The sequence below is a fragment of the Nothobranchius furzeri genome, chromosome 13, assembly GCF_043380555.1.
Source record: "Nothobranchius furzeri strain GRZ-AD chromosome 13, NfurGRZ-RIMD1, whole genome shotgun sequence".
NCBI classification, from domain to species: domain Eukaryota; kingdom Metazoa; phylum Chordata; class Actinopteri; order Cyprinodontiformes; family Nothobranchiidae; genus Nothobranchius; species Nothobranchius furzeri.
Window position 1 is genome coordinate 17,163,281 of NC_091753.1, and position 18,546 is coordinate 17,181,826.

General features: G+C 41.1%; 1 protein-coding gene across 11 annotated transcripts in view; it reads right to left on the minus strand.

Moving 5' to 3' along the window:
- Nucleotides 1–417: 417 nt before the first annotated feature.
- The window catches only part of fat3a (FAT atypical cadherin 3a), a 104,318-nt gene continuing 86,189 nt past the window's right edge, over nucleotides 418–18,546 (minus strand). For 7 of the 11 annotated variants that reach the window (XM_015976026.3, XM_015976025.3, XM_015976022.3 and 4 more), the window contains 4 exons: nucleotides 16,763–16,876; nucleotides 13,746–13,805; nucleotides 7,359–7,394; nucleotides 418–2,208 (listed from right to left, as the gene is read on the minus strand). In XM_015976026.3, the coding sequence (XP_015831512.3) occupies nucleotides 1,580–2,208; nucleotides 7,359–7,394; nucleotides 13,746–13,805; nucleotides 16,763–16,876 (839 nt within the window). In that variant the 3' untranslated portion in view covers nucleotides 418–1,579. The remainder of the gene's footprint in view (nucleotides 2,209–7,358; nucleotides 7,395–13,745; nucleotides 13,806–16,762; nucleotides 16,877–18,546) is intronic. The other 4 variants (XM_015976029.3, XM_054736898.2, XM_054736896.2 and 1 more) reach the window with 3 other exon arrangements.

Here is an 18,546-nt window from a genome sequence, read left to right on the forward strand (position 1 = left end):
CATTTATTTGCTTAAACAAGCAGAAAGAGCAAATGAAACTGATTCTAAACAAAGGGCTGCTGCATTTAGCAGAACAAGATCAAACCCAGAACCAAGAACGATTTATGATTTTTTTCCATGTCGTGTCACTTTTGTGCTAAAATATCAAATATGCTCAAGTCATCATCAAGTCAACATATACAAGTCGATTCAAGTCGCAAGTCATTGGCGTTCAAGTCCGAGTCAAGTCGTAAGTCTTTATAGATTTTATCAAGTCAATTCAGAAGTCATTAAAATAATGACTCAAGTCGGACTCAAGTCCAAGTCATGTGACTCGAGTCCACACCTCTGCTAAATAAAGATCTAAGTTTCTGTTTTTTGCCATGGCGGTTCTACAAGTGTTGAGAATTTTTTTTACTAGAACAGAGAAAAAAATCCTCTTGTCTTTATCTTTTATTAAAATTTTGTCAAGTAGTGGCAGTTTTATTCACATTGATTGGCCTTGAAAATGGCAAAAACCCAAACAACAAATAAAAACAAACATAAAAATGAAAAGAATGTACAAAACGATACCCTAAAAACATACTCATCGTGTAAACAAAACCAAATTAAAGTTTCTACTGCGCTCATCAGGATTTAATACTGTTTACAAGGAATCTACATTCATGAAATGGCATTCATCTTAAAAAACGTAAAAACAATTTTAATCTTCGCCACAGAACAGAATGCAATGGCAAAAGTTCATACTTCACTCTCCACACTGTCCACCAAAAGTTTAAAGGCAGTTTGGAACTGCAATTTCATATCTACAAAATGTGCATTTTACCAACCAGCTATGTACACTGTACAAAAATTAACAGAAAAAACATGTTTACAAGAAAAAGGATGCCAGGAGTCCAGCTGCAACATGTAGGGTATAACCAGTCATTTCTAGGGCGGATACGTTGAAAACTGTCATCGGGACGATGCTTTCATGTAGAATTTACAAAAATTGATGCAAGCCATATTGTCAAGCTGGGATATGTGCAGGAATGTGGAGCAGTTTTAAGGTGAGTCGGTGTGAACATAAGAGAAACATGAGGTCAGATTTCAGAAAAGCATACAGGAGAAAAATCCATTTTAATAAATGGGGTTTACATTTGGGAACAGTGAGGTGTGACGTATTTTTATTATAAACTTTACAAATCATGAACAAAAATGTAAATTATTTTTTTTAATGACCTGCCATACCAGTCTGAGGTAAAGTTTAACCCCAATGCTCATCATAAGTTCTATAAGTTACATTCACCATTGATGTCAAACGAAGCGGATGGTAAAACATTTTATTTCTTCCAAATACTCTGTATAGCATTATTATATTTAAATCTCTTCTGAATTAGTTTTTAAATTATTCATCTTTTTATCAAACTGCATCTAAATCCCAGTAAGACCTGGAAGACCACTTGGCTGATCTACACATCGGGGTTCAAAACTCCTGTTTGCCACCATTAATGTCTACAAAACACCCACAAGGTGATTCTGAACGAGACGATGAGATCTGTGAAGTGTGAAATACTAAAGTCATTGTTGGGTCCTATTTTACACCCATCCGTTTAGACAGTCACACCTCAGTTTGTTGCTGTGAGTCAGTGGTGATGGTCACCCCTCGACGAGCCTCACCTATACCTTCAAAACTGCTGCCATGTTCAGAGTCCAGCCCACAGTTGGCTGATATGTCCGAGGCAGATGATGTACCACCTGACAGGTGCATATTTAGTGAGACAGAGTCAACAACATCACCATTCACTGGAGATAACTGGTTCACTGAAGTGCTAGAATCCCCATGGGGCACCTCTGCTTGGGGTAGCTGATGGGAAGGGAGATACTGGCTGGGGTGGAAGTGTGGCCTGGCATGCTGATGTCTTGTGCTGCAAGAGTTCAGGACAGTCTCTTTGGACATTGCCAGACCAGCAAGCAGTGGTGTATAGTGTTCAGGATAGTCCTCGCTAGTTGGCAGCGGAGGTGGGATCTGGTCTTGGCTTAGAAATTCTTCTTCATGAGGAGATGGATAGTCACTATCAACATCATAGCCTCCGAGGTAGTAGTCTGACTCTAGTTCATGGGTGGCTCCTACAAGACAAGGGGTCAAGCCAGCTGTCTCACTGCCAGGATCTGTCTTGTAGTTTTCCACTTCTTCAGCATCTGACAGCTTTGTGCTCGGCATCCAGTCGGACGTGTCCCAGTGGTATGCTGGACAGCAGAAGTAAATATGGTTAGCAACAATTGTAAAAGCCTTTTTTAACTCGTCTGTTTTGATGAAATGAGGTGTACAGTAGGCATGCTTTCAGGAAGCATCAGGAATGTCATTCTCAATAAAGCCAACATTCACAAGAGTTGAAAGTTGTGAGAAGCAACCTGCTGGTGTTGGGCTTTAGGGGGTAACTGGCATGCACAGCAAAAATCTTCAGGGCAGCATGCTTCATGAACACACAGCACATGTATTGTACAAAGAACTCAAAAAGTGAGAGAAAAGCAAAGCAAAACATGATCAAATTCAGCTAGAAAGATAGGTCCATAAACTCTGGCTTCAGAGGTCACTGCCTTTCTCTTTGCTCAGCTTGGGAGGGTAATTTCAACTTTTGTCAATAAAGGCAAAGTTTCAAGGAGGATTAAAAATAGTTGAAATGCTGGCATCAAATGAACACCTGTTACAGAAAAGAACATCCTTATAAAGACAGTCCCACCTTCCAGTATAACCTCTCATCCCTCAACTCTGAACTCTTTTTCACCTTTCCCTTCTTAAATGTTAAAGATGCACCCAATTACCGTAATGGCTCTACAGAAAATCTGATCAGACATTTCTTCTGTGTGCGAGGTGTTAAGAGTGCTCTGGTCTGCCTAAGAGCACGTTGGGAATGCTCCAATCGTTAATCCGGATTTTAAAGGTGTTGGATTTTCTTGGACTGATTCTCAAGGACAAAACAAGCTTGCTGCCTGTTGAATGCGACATGTAGCCATTCAGAAAGTGAGGTGACGGAAGCGCGCTGCACGCTAATCCTCCGCCATGTTTGTTTTCTCCAAAGTAATGTTTGGTTCAGCGAGATTTCTGGTGTTTTTGTAGTTTTTGCTGTGTTGCCCAGACACATTGTAGGACCACTGATTACAGTAAAAAAAAAATTCTTTGACATTGAATGTGCTACTACTAGTTTACCCGTTTAATTTTAGATTCACTAGGATAAAAACAATAAAGCTTATCTCTCATCAAATAGAATATTTACAAAGAAATCACAATGTAACCATAAAAACATTACTTGGCATATATGTTGTGTGTGTGTGTGTGTGTGTGTGTGTGTGTGTGTGTGTGTGTGTGTGTGTGTGTGTGTGTGTGTGTGTGTCCGCTCTGTCTTCTCCATCCTCAGTGAGTCGTGGAGGATGGTTGCTTATACTGAGCCAGGATTCTCTGGAGGTTTATTCCTGTTAACAGGGAGTTTTCCTCTCCACTGTCGCTTTATGCTTGCTTAGTATGAGGATTGCTGTAAAGGCACCGACACTAGTCAGTGACTTGATGCAATCTGCTGGGTTCCTTATATAGGAAACTTTTTACTGATTGGCTTAATGAACTGACCTGTATTGGAATGTTTACTATGTAAAGTGCCTGGAGATGACTCTTGTCGTGACTTGGCGCTTTATAAATAAAACTGAATTGAATTGAATTACCTATCACCACATGTGGGCTTTCTCATGCTTAGAAAATCTTTCACAGTGGCGTAAATCAGGCCAGAAGACCTTCTTCATGAACTGGTAAAATGAACAGAAGTCAATACAGAGACATCACTATGAACTCATGGTGGTTCCAACTTGTTTAGAACTTCTACCCCGTACAACCACCCCCCCAATGCGCACACACACACACACACACACACACACACACACACACACACACACACACACACACACACACACACACACACACACACACACACACACACACGACCTATTTATCCTATTTAACCCTAATTTCCCCAAATTGGGGGCCCCTAGAGTTTCATGTCCCAAACATCTACAACTGTCCATATTCTCCAAACACAACCATAACCCCAATCAAACAGTCCAGATGGGAAACAAGACCATTTTAAATAGTGATAAATTAAGATACAATGATATTTGAACTTAATTTTAGAAGAGCATCTGGCCTTCACTGGTGTCTGCTGGAAAAGAAACCTTGAACAAATTTAGTTGAGGACCCCTGGAATAAATAAAACAGTTGCCTAAATTTCCTAAACGGAATTTGAACTCACAACCTCCATCCTGGCAGCACTTTCACACAGAGCAGCTCTTCTAAAATAAAGTTCAAGTATTATTTTATCCTAATGTATGAGAAACCGAAAATTGCTTCGTTTACCATCTAAACTGGTTTGATTGTAGCTGTAGCTGTGCTCGGGCAATGCAAACAATCACTGACACTTGGGACATGAAACTCCAAAGGCCCCCAATTGGGAGGCGCCAGGGCCCAAAGAAAAAAGGCCTAGGTCCTAAAGGGTTATTTACTCCCACTTGTGAGAGATCCTTTATATAAGACAGAGGCAGATTACATGAGGCAGATTTTAGGTACCTTGTAAAACAACCACTATTCTGATTAAGTGAAACACTTTTAACACCATTTTGGCTGAAAATGGTTAAATTTCTGTTGAGTCATGCTGCTTACAGCCAAACGAATGTAAAACCACCCCGGTACAGTTCACTCAAAACTGAAAGTGAATTAAATTTAAAGGCAACAATTAGATGAATTTTAAACAAAAACACAACCAAAACATATATAAATCCATGCATTACAGATGAACACAACCACTAGAAGATTAGGGCTGTAAATCACATAAAAACTTGCACAGGACTTGGAGATGAGGTTAGGGGAAGAAAATATTAAAGGTCACTGTTCTAGTTTCTAGATCAGCAGGGCACAGAAAACAGGCTGCGTCAGCACAAATCTCACATAGAAAAAACAAGAAAATAAATTCACCAGCAGCAATGTGTGATGGTGTGCAGCAGGTAGACAAAACCACTTCACTACTCCACTTCAGCGATCAGATCTGCTTCCAGAGGAGTTGATTTTATTTTGGTTGTTATTTTGTCTATCCACTGCTGATGCATTTGGAAAGTCTAAAAGCACATCACTTTCTCCCCATTGTGTTATACTTCAGTATGATTCCAAAACTGTTTAAATTCCCATTTCTTTTTTTTAATTTCAATAACACCCCATAATAACAACATTTTTGCAAATGTGTGAAAAAAAACCCTTCAAAATCACAAGTACATAAGTATTCACAGCCTTGGCCATAAAGCTCCAAAGTGAGCAAAAGTGTTTCCTGTTTCCACTGATCTTCCTTGAGATGTTTTGTTGCTAAATTGGAGTCCGTCCTGTAGTAAAATTAATTGTTGAGTGCATGTTGGAGCCCAATGCGAGCATGAAGTCAGAGAACATGCCTGTAGACATGGGAGACAACACTGTCTTTAGGCACAAATCAGTGGCTGTATGTGGAAGAAGTTCAAAATCATCAGGGCCCTCATTTATCAACCGGAATTACGAACAGATCTGTGTGTATTTTGTGTGTAGGACAGATTTTACGCATTGTGTGGTATTTACTAATTTGTGCTTGTGCATGAAAATGTTCCTAAATATAAGAACAGTTCTGACCGTGTGTACGAACAGCACCTAGTAGTAGAACGGGGGAACAGCAGTTCTGAAGGTCTCAGTCGTCCACATGTTCATCATCCATAAAGTATTTTACCCGATAAATAATCATGTTAATGAAAAAAACTGCTTTTTCACACAATTGGTGCTAAGACCAATAAAAGACTCATGTGACCAATGGGAATCTGACATTATATCGTGGCTGGTCTGTGTTAGAGGATTTGGCAGAGCATGCTCTCTGGAGGGAACACATGCTCCGTGAGCGCACCGATCTACCAGAAGGAGATCCTTCTAGAGCTTTGTTGTGATTTGGGACCCTTTGTGGAGTGCCAGACAAACCACACAAATCCGATTCCACTTCATATTTTATTTTACAACTACGAGAATCCCCCAAAACCTCCTCCGCTCCCCGATCACACACGCCACTTTGTCAAGGTAACCAGACTGAATGACAGCTCAGAAGCGGCTGCTCTCTCAGACAACACTTCCAAATAAAAGTAACTCCAAACAGAACCACTCCTTAAATATTAATGACAACCCATTAGTCTACGACTGATCAGATTGAACGTTTTATTTATTCCTGATGGGAAACCTCTCCTCTGTCTCGACCGCATTTATAACCTCTGCAACTTGTTTGGTTCTTTTCGTAGTGTGACCAAATATGGTTAGTTGAGGGCGTTCCTGTATGTAAATGACAGATAACGGACACAAGCACCTGGGTACACATAGCCAATTTCCAACTGCGGTGGAACGTGTACGAGAGGCCACTATTAGCATTGTTAGCTCAATGTTAGCCTCTAGCTTGCATCACCGCAGGGCTGCCAACTCTCACACATTGAGCATGAGACACTCTTATTTGACCCTCTTCACATGCCACACTTCCAATATCTAACGCTGAGCAATCAATACCCCCCATGCTGTGATGGTCAGCGAACGGTCCACGCACAACCCTCACCCCTCACGCATCGAAAAGTTCAAAAGTTGGCAGCCCTGTGTTAGAGTAAAACAAAAAGATGCCATGGCTTCTTAGAGGTACAAGAATTAACTTCTGGGTTGCTTCTGTTTAATAGCTTTGGTTCTATAAACAACTGTGGATCTTTTTTGCCAGCTGGTGTAGAATTACAATGGCGACACCGCTGCGTTAGCTTGGTGTAAACTCGGCAGCACAGCAGGCTCACTGCTTGTAAACTGTCACTGTGTCCCATATTTGTGTTTTTGAAGGAAGAAAAACTGACAACCCCCCAGCCGCCTAAGAATGAAATCTGTTTCAATATAACCTTCCTTCCAACGTGATTGTGATATAGACTGTTTTGTGATTATTTTACTGCGGAACTCTTACATATTGCTCCTTTGAAATGGCTGCACCAACACTTACAATCCAACCTGATGGAGCTTGAGAGGTGCTGCAAAGAGGAAAAGGCATCATACTCAAAAAGACTTAATTGCTGCTAAATTTGCATAGAAAAGTATCAAGCAAAGGTTGTGAATACTTATGAACACATGATTTCTCAGTTTGTTTAAATGAAAATTTTGATTTTTGAGGAAAAACTGAAATCCATCCATTATGAAATTAGGCTGTAACATTAGAACATTTTTTAAAAAGTGATGTGCCGTGAATATTTTTCGGACACACAGTACATAGATGGAAAAACAATTAAGTAGTGGAGAAGTAGAATGGAGGGATGAGGGTGGGTGGGGGGCTTGTGGTCACCTCTGTTGTAGGATTCACCTCGATCCATAACTGACACTGTCAGGTGGAAGAACAAGAAAACAGCGTAGCCTTTAGCACTGGACCATGAGTGTGTCAAACCAGCAGGTCATATCTTGATGGAGAAAGCTGCTACAGCTACTTGGTAATAAATGAGTGCAACACAAACAGTTCCCAGGGACATCACAGTGACCACTGCAAGGCATTTTCTTTACTTAACCTCTATGCATGAAAATGCCATCAAGGTTACCTACAGAGTGTTTTAATTGATCATTTTTAATGCATACATTTAACAGTCTTTGATAATGAGGCATACAGTGGCCAAAAGTATAACCATCCCACTGTTTTTATGGGTGACCCCACGAGGAAAGTTGACCATTGAGCAGGATTGATGGTTTATCCCTTGAGGTCCACGTGGCAGAGGTGAGGTGGTGCTCACTCCTCACCTCTGCCACGTGGACCCAAGGGATAAACCATCAACCTTACTCAATGGTCAAATTTCCTCACAGGGTCACACCCATTAGGACAGTGGGAGGGTTAAAGAATGACACAAATGGTGGTTTTAACAAAGTTTGCTGCTTCAGTTTTTATGATGGCAATTTGCATAAACTTCAGCATGTTATGAAGAAGGACAACTAGATCCATCCCTTCAGGGGTGGACTGGCCATCTGTCATACCAGGCATGTCTCAGTGGGCTGTTTACCCATTGGTCCAGAATGGAACCAAAGCAACCTCAGTTGTCAACTTCTTCAAGCCATCCAAGAGCAGTTTGGTTAAGGACCATGTGTTTTCCAGCATGATGGAGCACCGTGCCACAAGGCCAAAGTGAGAACTAAGTCAACTAGTGCACACTGCACAATGCAAACTGCCTCTCTAATACAAATAAAAGTTATTCATTCATTCATCCAAGTCTTATGGTTAACCCTCAAGAGGCAGGTGGACAAACAAAAACCCACTAACTAAACATTAATTATCGGTCAAGATTTGGTCCAGCAGATGATAAGCAGCATGTCAGGATGGAATTTATAGACAACACTGCAAACACTGACAACATTAACTTGATATAATTGTCAATAAAAGCCTCTGAAACTTACAAAGTGCTTGTAATTTTATTTAAATGCATCACAGAACAAACTGAACTAAATATCTAAAAACAGTGAAGCAACAAACTTTGTAAAAAGCAATATTGGTGTCATTCTCAAACCTATTGGCCAATACTGTATTTCTGTGACAGTGTACTGATAGCAGTGTAACTGGCTCAGTGATTAGCGGCTTGATTTACAGGCCTGCTCATGAGCTCAGATGGCCTTTGGCAGAACACTGTACTGTACTCTGTTCTCTTCATGCTTATTGACGTTTGGATGACACGTTGTTTACTCTTTAACCCTACTCTTTATTTTCTACTCTCCTTTGCTTGCTGTTGTGTATCTGCACTGGTTGTCTTTGCTTTGCCTCCTGCGGTGGTACCACACTTGCCCCACTGAGGTACAATAAAGAGATTTTCTAGTCTATTCTAATGAAACATATGACATAACATGAAATTGCTGTGTCCAGGGTTATGTGAGAAACAAGCTGTACTTTATAGAGCCAACCTGTGATTAGATAGCTGCTATTTACAGGAGTGGTCAGAAGTTCACATTTACTCATCAGGAGCATGGATGTTGTATCAATTCGGGGCTTTTAATGATTGACCTGAACTGTCCAGTGTAGAATGACTATACAATGGACTACTTCAATTTAAAAAATATACAGACAGGTCACTTGTCCATCACAGGGACACACAGAGACAAACAACCACTTTCTCATGCCTAGGGACAATTTAGAATTACTAATTAGACATGCCTTTTTGTGGTCTGTGGAGGGGAGCATCCAAAAAACCCATGCATGCATTGGAAGAACACACAAACGCTACCCAGAAAGGCCACATCTGCAACCTGCCGCCTTCTACCTGCAAGGCAACATCCATCCATCCAACAATTTTCATTTGCTTACCCAAGGTCTGGTCAGCAGCCTAAGCAGAGAGGCCCAGACTACATTCTCCCCAGCCACTTGGGCCAGCTCCTCCTCAGCTGGCCAAGACGTTCCCCGGCCAGCTGAGAGACATAGTCCCTCCAGCGTGTCCTGGGTCTTCCTTTAGGTTTCCTCCCAGTTAGACGTGTCTGAAAACCTCACCAGGGAGGCATCCTCACTAGATGTCCAAACCGCATCAACTGGTTCCTCTCAATGTGGAGAAGCAGCAGATATATTTTGAGTCCGTCCTAGATGGCCAAGCTTCTAGCCCTATCTCTAAAAGAGAGCCCAGCTACCCTACAGAGAAATGTCATTTTGCTGCTTGTATCCACGATCTCATTCTTTTGGTCACGACCGAAAGGACGTGACCATAGATGAGGATAGGAACGTAGATCGGCCGGTAAATTGAGATCTTCGCCTTCCGGCTCAGCTTCCTCTTCATCACGACGTATTGGTACAATGCCCGCATCACTGCAGACACAGCACCAATCCATCGATCGATCTCACGCTCCATTTTTCCTCACTTGTGAACAAGACCCAGAGATACATAAACTCCTCCACTTGAGGCAGGACCTCATCCCTGACCTGGTGAAGGCATTCTACCCTTTTCTGACTCAAGACCATGGTCTTGGATTTAGAGGAGCTGATTCTCATCCCAGCTGCTTCACAATCGGCTGCAAACTGCTTCAGTGAAAGCTGGAGATCACGTTCTGATGAAGACAACAGGACCACATCATCTGCAAAGAGCAGAGACCTGATCCTCAGGCCACCAAAACGGATTCCTTCAACATCTTGGCTGCACCTAGAAATCCTGTCCATAAAAGGTATGAGCAGAATCTGTGATAAAGGGCAGCCTTGGCGGAGTCCAACTCTCACCGGAAATGAGCTCGACTCACTGCCGGCAATTCGGACCAAGCTCTGACACCAGTCATACAGGAACCTAACAGCCCGTATCAGAGGGCCTGGTACCCCATACTTCTGGAGTACCCCCCTCAGGGCCTCTTGAGGGGAGCGGTCAAACGTTTTCTCCAAATTCACAAAGGACATGTAGATTGGTTGGGCAAACTCCCACGCACCCTCCAGGATCCCCCTAAGGGTATAGAGCTGGTCCAGTGTTTTACAGCCAGGACAAAAACCACATTGATCCTCCTGAATCTGAGGTTAAACTATGAAACTGACCTTCCTGTTCAGAACCCCTGAATAGACCTTACCAGGGAGGCTCAGGGGTGTGATTCCCCTGTAGTTAGAAGACCCCCCCCCCCCCCTTTTTTTTTAAATGGAGGACCACCACCCCAGTCTGCCAATCCATTGGAACTGTCCCTGATGTCCAGGATTGCAGAGCCGCATCAGCCCCACATCATCCACAACATCCAGAGTCTTAAGGAACTCCAGGCGGATCTCATCTCCCTTCTACCTGTGAGGCAACAGTGCTACCAACTGCACCTTCATGCAGCCCCACACATTTCCCATCAGCTTTTAACATCATTCCACACATTTCCAATAAGGTTGATGTCAGGACTTTGGGGAGTCTATTCCAGAGGCTTGATGTCAGTCTGGTTTATCCAATCAGAAACCATATCTCATGTCTTTTGGGTCCTTCTCTTATTGACACACCGGACTGATCGGGAGGATCGGGACGCTTCCTGGTTGGCCGATCTGACGTTTGGGCTACAAAGGCCAGTGTTCAGTCATGGCACTGGGGTTGGTTGCATACACTGATACCGCCTTCTCTGCGCTGTCTCCACTGGCAGATTTATTTTTGTGCAGGCACACCTAGATTTAAATGCATCAGTGCACCCGGTGTTTGAAAGATGGGACTCAGAAACAGCAAGGGTGGTGAGCAGAAGGGTGGAATTAAAAGGAGTAAAAGTTGTGGCAAGAGATGCAGCTAAATGTGCAAAAATATGAAACTTTTTCACTAAAATGAGCTTTTAGTTTCTAAAATTATTCAACAACGATGAAATGGGTAAGGCAAGATGCTATTTTGCCTGAAAGTTTGTGTTAAATTTTCAGGTTGTTGATAAACACAAACAGGAAAACATAAAACCGAACGGTCATGGCGAAAGACCCGCTGAAACACCAAAGTCCCTCCAAATTAAAAACCACAATGCTAAGTGCAAAGTTTAGGAAATAAAAATACCCCAGAGATTTTTAGTAAGTATTGTCAGCACCCTATTGAGCAGATGCATAAGAACAAATGTGACAGTCGCTTACAGTCAGAGACAGAGAAGAAGAAGAAGAGGCTAGCGGGAGCCAGGCATACCGGCTAATTCCAGAAATTCAGCTTAATTATTGCAGCCGTGACTGACTCCTGATAAATTTGCAAAGTGCCAGTTTATTTTGTTTAATTGAATATTGCAGATTTGTTTGTTTGTGGTAAAATGCTCCAAACAGATGTGCGTCGTTGGCAGTAAGGTGCAGCGTTATCAAGTCAAGCCTGCCTGTCTGGTTTCTGTGACCTTTGTTTAATGTCAGACATAAACCAACACCGTTCACCACGTTCTCCCTCCACGGCCCTAATGGTTCTAAAACATCAAGTACAAAACTCCTCATTTTACACATAAACAAAAATGCAATTTTCTGTTCTAAATTACTGACTAGTTGAATTTTTATACATTTCTTTATAATTTTGTGATTTTGGGGTTAATAAATATGGTTAGAATAGAACTGCAGAATTCAGAAAAATAAGGACAGTTAAAATGAAGAATCTGGGATAAAATAAAACTGATTTAGGGCCCTGGCATTACTGCCAAATAATTACTGAATGAATAAACTTTGTATTTCTACTATGTTATATCATCATGTGTATCATTATCATCGTAATACTCTGAAATATCATAATTTTTTGGGCCATTTTGCCAGTTTTAGTTCCAATATAAGCATTTTCTATGCTCCAATGGCAGTAGAGACCTGTTACAAATTGTGTCATTAAAACTAACCCCCAAACGGGTGTGTCCTTGGCATTAACTTTTTAAAGTATAACAAGCATTCTAATTTTACCCTCCACTTCAGTAACCGTAGATATTTTGGTCTATGCTTCTCCTTTTTGGTGTTGTTTTTGGAAATTGGAGGTGGTGCCACACACAACACTGTAATTCCCCTCTGCCAGGATAAAAACCTTGTTCCTGCTGAAAAACACATCGCTGCTTTCTTCAAAAGCCTTTCAGTCACTGGTAAGGATGCAATGTTCACATAGTTAAGAATCGCCAACCTGCAACAGTCTTTTATTTTGAAATTAAATGGATGCTAATACTGTGTGATTTCCTGTATATCCCCAAGGTAACTGAGGAACTTGAGGTATTCCATACAACCCAATCCTATTTTTAGTGGTGCAGTGCTGTGAGATGTGTCGGGACGGGCCTGACATGTTCCGCTCTCGCTGTGAATTGTGGGTAAGAATGTAAACACACAAAGCCCACAATTGATAGAAAATAGGATAAAAGCCAAGATTTACGCAACTTTATTGAAGTTTTACTAAATCAAAACAATGGTTCACATTAGGAATGTTCAGATCATTTGAGTTTGAGTATCTGCTGACACTGAGTCCCAATCCGATAAAACACATCCAAAATGTTTTATTATTTAGGTTTTAACTCCTTTCTGTATTTGTCATTTCCTTAATTTATCTGCCAAAACCTGCCGGCGGTGGAACCGCATGCCTCCCCCGTCCTGAGAATGTGCATCACTCAATAGAGCCGCATAATGAGGACGTAAACAATTAGAAATATAAGCATCTCCGCTACTTTAAAATATATTTATGACACATTTTTATCTCAGAATAAATTTAAAAAGTCACACTTGTTGTTTTAGAAGGTTAAATCCGATCTTTTTCACCCGATTGCGATCCTTTGAAAATCACGTGATCGGATCATTCATACCAATCATCAAAAGCTAACAGCCACAATGTAAATGTATGTTTTCACCACGACCTTAAGTATGGACCATTTACTATTTGGACTCATTTTTAAAATCTAATGTTAACTCTCAGAAAACCCATTATTTGTCATTTGAGTCCACCAATGGCGTATGATCATGAAGAAACAACTTTTTTATTTCAATACACTCCTACCAGCCACAGCTGCTGCCTAAACCAGTGCAAGATCTTTAACTGTGTGTGAATATTCCTGAACGGAGCTCACGGTTGTTCCGAGGCAGTGGAACCAGCACTAAAGTTTGGCTGCTCGACTGAATCAAAGCGCCAAGGTGCAAATAAGGGTGAAGCAGAACATTTCCCTAATAGAACCAACTATGATGCTGACTTGGGTTTTGGCTGTCGAACAGCTGAAAGTGCAAATCAGTGAAAATGGAAAGTTATTGAAACCAACACAATAAGAAGTGGAGGAGTGAGTGAGGAGCCACAAAGAAGATGAGACATGGTACCTTCACTCTCGATTGTGTTGACTGCATCATTGACCAGTCGAATGACAGTCACAATGGAGGCTTGAGGAAGGAAACAAGGAGCAGAGAAGTTTTTAAATTACAGTCATTCATAGTGAAAAAAGCTCACCATGGTGTTGAGGAGGAAGTCCCCTTTACCTAACGTACAACCACCAGAGCTGTCTGAGACAACAACCTGACCTAATTCCTGCTGAATTAGTTTTAAAGGAAATTACATAAAATAGCGTTCAGTGTCATTTTGAAATAAAAAACAAAACAAAAATAAGGATGTATTAAAAATGTGGGAACAAAACAATCTCAAAAAGGTGTCAAATTTTTGCCTTTTCTTGTTACTTTAATTATTGATGTGAATCCAGTCAGTCTTAAGCAAACAACAACAAAAAACAAAGTATTAAATGTGATTTTGGCTTTGGTGAAACCCACTGAAGTCTACGACAAAGTGATGCAATGAAAATGCAAACACAATAGCAATACACAACCACTGTATACATGCCACAACGACCATGTGTGAACCCATTCTCATACCAACACAAAGCCTGTTTTCACCATGTTTAGTGCTCAAAACCATCACAGGACCTTGTTGATGATCTAAAGTCATTTAGCGTCTCAATACTTCCCAAGCTGTTTTATTGGCCCTTTTAACTTGGTTCTGGAATCTGGCCAAAAACATAATCCCATTTTTGGTAATCCTACAGCAATGTGTGTTTACCATCAACATTGATAGAATGTAAACATCAGAATGTGAACCAACATTTTAATTCAGAACAAAAAAAGCATTCCCCAGTGACTGGTTCCAGTACAGGTTTTGAGTCTTATTCAATTTGTGTGAACAAATGGGATATCATCCTTAATAGAAATTAAAAAACAACCTCAGGGGTTGACTTCAGCTAATTCTCATAGTCCTTAGCCTACTGCTACAAGTTCAAATGTATATTTTCTAAAAGGTTTAGTTGTAATAGGGCTTGGGATCACACGTGATTATGCGTTGCATTCTGGGATGTGCACAGACATGTTGGTGGCCTAACGCGTGTAAACAAAATGTGAAAACATCACGGAGAAGAAGCAGATTTGGGAGAAAGGAAGCATTAAACAACAGATTAAAATCCCAAAAGGATACTTGAAATATGGAAGCCAGGGACCGGTATACGGACAAAACCAGCATTACAAATGGTTTGGATCCATATGAAACTCCCAAGCCGGAGCACTGATGACAACTTGTTTCTGCCGCAGATCTGAATAACGGACAGTTGTGGCCATCTTGTTTGTGGTGTGAGCAGATGTAAACGTCCGGATGAGAGCTGCCCGCGGATAAAAGGAAGTGACGCCACCATCATCCTCTGAGGATGGCTAGAGCTACTAGCTGAAACATGTCAGGTAAACAAATAACTTTTATTAAACTGCATAAGAAAAGAAGAAAGAAATGTATTCCAACAGGCCAATGCCAATAAATAGGATATAGCTTGAAACACATATCTTATTTTCATGGTGCTTTACACACCACAGCCAACTCAGCTCTGTGACTACCTCAGAGCTGTTACAGCTGCTGATCTGCTTAAACTCCCATTCCTGCCTGGTCATCTTACACATGACACTAATGCAGGAAGGAGTCTCAGGCCTGGCTTGAATGGTAATGAGCCTCACTAAGAAACTGAATAACCAAAGATTTTAAATGAACTCGACAAAAAAGGGAATTAATAAAATGATTGCTCCAAAGACGCCAGGAACCAGGTACTTGTGTCTGATGGTAATTAATTTCGTGGTTTTCAAATTTTCCACCCTACACCATTCACTTAAAAATAATGTGGGTCCAGATGAAAACAAACCACTAATAACTACGTACACCAATGCCAAAGGATGGTTTGTGCCTGTCTTATAAACCAACGAGGTGAAAGACAAAGTGACTGCATTTTATACACTGGATGAAAATGGGTTGGCAATGGCATATCATGTCAGAAAACCTTTGTGAATGTTTGTGAATGAAGTTGTGTGCCAATGATATTTCTGCAATTTAAAACAAGTTTATACAAATTTCCCATAAATGATAAACTGTGTAATTATAGAAATGTTTGTTTCTTTTTTAACACAGAAAATGGTTGTTTTACCTTCTTTTTGCTGACGTTTCGACCATTCCTGCTCTTCAGAACTCGCCGCTGTTGGCAGCGTCACTTCCTTCTCTGTTCATGCATGGGCAGCAGAGGATGGTGTCTAGTGCCCGCCGATAAACGGAGAAGGAAGTGACGCTGCCAAGAGCGGCGAGTTCTGAAAAGCTGGAATGGTCGAAACGTCAGCAAAAAGAAGGTATAACAACCATTTTCAGTTAAATTACAACCTAGTAATGCAGTTGGAAGAAGCACACAGAATCAATGCACCAAAAATAGGAATGATGGTGTAAATCAGCTGGAACAGACTTCTTTGGGGCGATGGTGGCACAGGAGTTAAGTACTCGCCCCGTAATCGGAAGATTGCAGTTTTGAGCCCTGCTCAGTCTGTCGCTGTTGTTGTGCCCTTGGGCAAGACACTCAACCCCGTTGTCTGCTGGTGGTGGTCAGAGGGACCGGTGGTGCCTGTGTACGGCAGACTCGCCTCTGTCAGTGTACCCCAGGGCAGCTTTGGCTACAATGTAGCTCATCACCACCAAAGTGTGAATGACCGACTGTGTTGTAAAGCACCTTGGGGGGTTCCAGGACTCTAGAAGGCGCTATATCAAACACAGGCCATTTGCCATTTTCTTCCAACTTAATGCATAGCTAAAATCAAGCTCTAAATGAATATTTAGTGTTTTCTTCCTTGGTAAATTGTGTCCATAAAAATGTAATTTGTGGATTTCAATGTTTTTTTTTAATGAAATGCTGCGTGCAGCTTAAAACATTCACAAACGTTTTTCTTCAGACATGTTGGCTGGATATTGGTGAGCAAAATAAATGGAAAATACCAGTTTTTGCCAAATAATGAAACAAGCAAAAGAGCTTAGCAAAAAACGGAAACTGAGTGGATCTTACCATTGTCGTCACAGGAGTCAGACTGGAATGAACTCAGGGACTGGACCTCAGAGTTACTGCCTTTGTTGCTTCCTGAGAAGCACGTTTCTTCCTCTGCCACGTTGACCATTTTAGCTTTAATGAAAAGTCAGAAAGGGCGGGTGTTCAAACATTCACAAGTACTTGTAACAAAGTTAAACTGCTCATAACTACTAAAAGTTTTTGGCATACTTGCTACAAGTCACGGTATGATTTTTGTTGAGCTTTCTGACATAACAGAAGTATTACTAAATCTGCTAGATCCCATCCCTTATAGGCTGTTTAAGGAGGTTCTTCCTTTAAAGGAATGCGAATGCTACTTTAGAAAAAGTTAAAATAGGTTTATGGTTACCAAACATGTTCATGGAGCTCTTTGCATAAAATCAGTCTCACGTGAATTGATTTCAGCAGCTTTATTCTTGACACTTTCAGTACCTTTCTGCCATTAGAAAAGGAGACATATTATGCAAAACTGACATGCGTTATTTTCCCTTTTTATTAGTCCTCCTCTTTTTTCCTGTCTTTCCCTCTCTTTGTGTGCCTTCAATATTTGCTCTGCTTTCTTCTTACTGTCAGTGCTCTTGTGCTTTAGCCTTTGTTTATTTAGTTATTTTCTATTTTCCATTTTGGTCATGTTTTCCTCCCTTTAAACATTTTCCATTGTCTTTCCTCTCTTCTTCCTTTTGATGTTTACATTGAAAAACGACATCACTTTCAGAAGTGAAAATAAAAGCTTTTTAAAAGCAAGCTGCTTCTTTCTCTTATTGGAGCCACTAGGATTACTCAATTTCATGCTTAATGTTTTGACTATCGCTTTGAGTTTGTTACAAACGCTCCCGCCTCTCTTCTTCTTTTTCTGCTTCCTCTTCTTATTATTATTTGTGGTCTTATGGCACTTGGCAAACAACAATTTGGCGCATTACTGCTTCCAACTGGACTGGAGTGGAATGACTACCAATCACTTCCAGTTTGTGTGTCCAATCTTAAAGGAATAGTCCATTGAGGCATTAACAGAGGGGTGCCAGCAGTCAGGTCTAGGGGGCCCCCCAACATATGAGGGCCCCAGGCAGCCGCCGACCTATGCCTAATGGTAAAACCGCCACTGACCGTCATCAGACTCCAGTGAAAGGTCTGCGGCCCTGAACAACCCACGAGTCAAAGACAACACAGAAGACAATGCAGCAGGAAAACCAGACCGCTGAAATAAAACCTCCCTTCCACTGGGTCTTGAGTATGTACCACTCCATAACACACACTGCTAAATGTTTCTGCTTAAAACACCTATATGCTCTAAATAGTTCTTTATATAAAATATGAAGTCAGTAGTCTCTGATTATTTTATTTCAACATAGTTAGTGTAACGTGATGAAGGAGCAATTCCACCGAAGGTTATTTACCCTCTCTCCACAGATGCCTCTGACACAGAACTAATCTGCATGAGACTGCCTCAAGGTCATGCATTTGCTTCTAAACTGCTTCCTTTCCAGCCCAAGAGAAGAATGAAGACAAAGGACTATTTCCTTTTAATAAATGAAATAACTTTATTTTAATAAAGCTAATCAAACAAAGTGTTAGTCAATAATAAGATGTTGACCGATCTGTGAAATGACAATGTTATGATTAGTAAGTTTTAATAAGTAATATGACTTTAATCTAGCTGCACTAGACATCCGATTACACGTAATGTAAACGCACGACACATTGCTTTTACTCATCCAATCAGAACCTTCCTTTCTGAAGTGTGGCATAGTCTCTGTGGTGTTTGT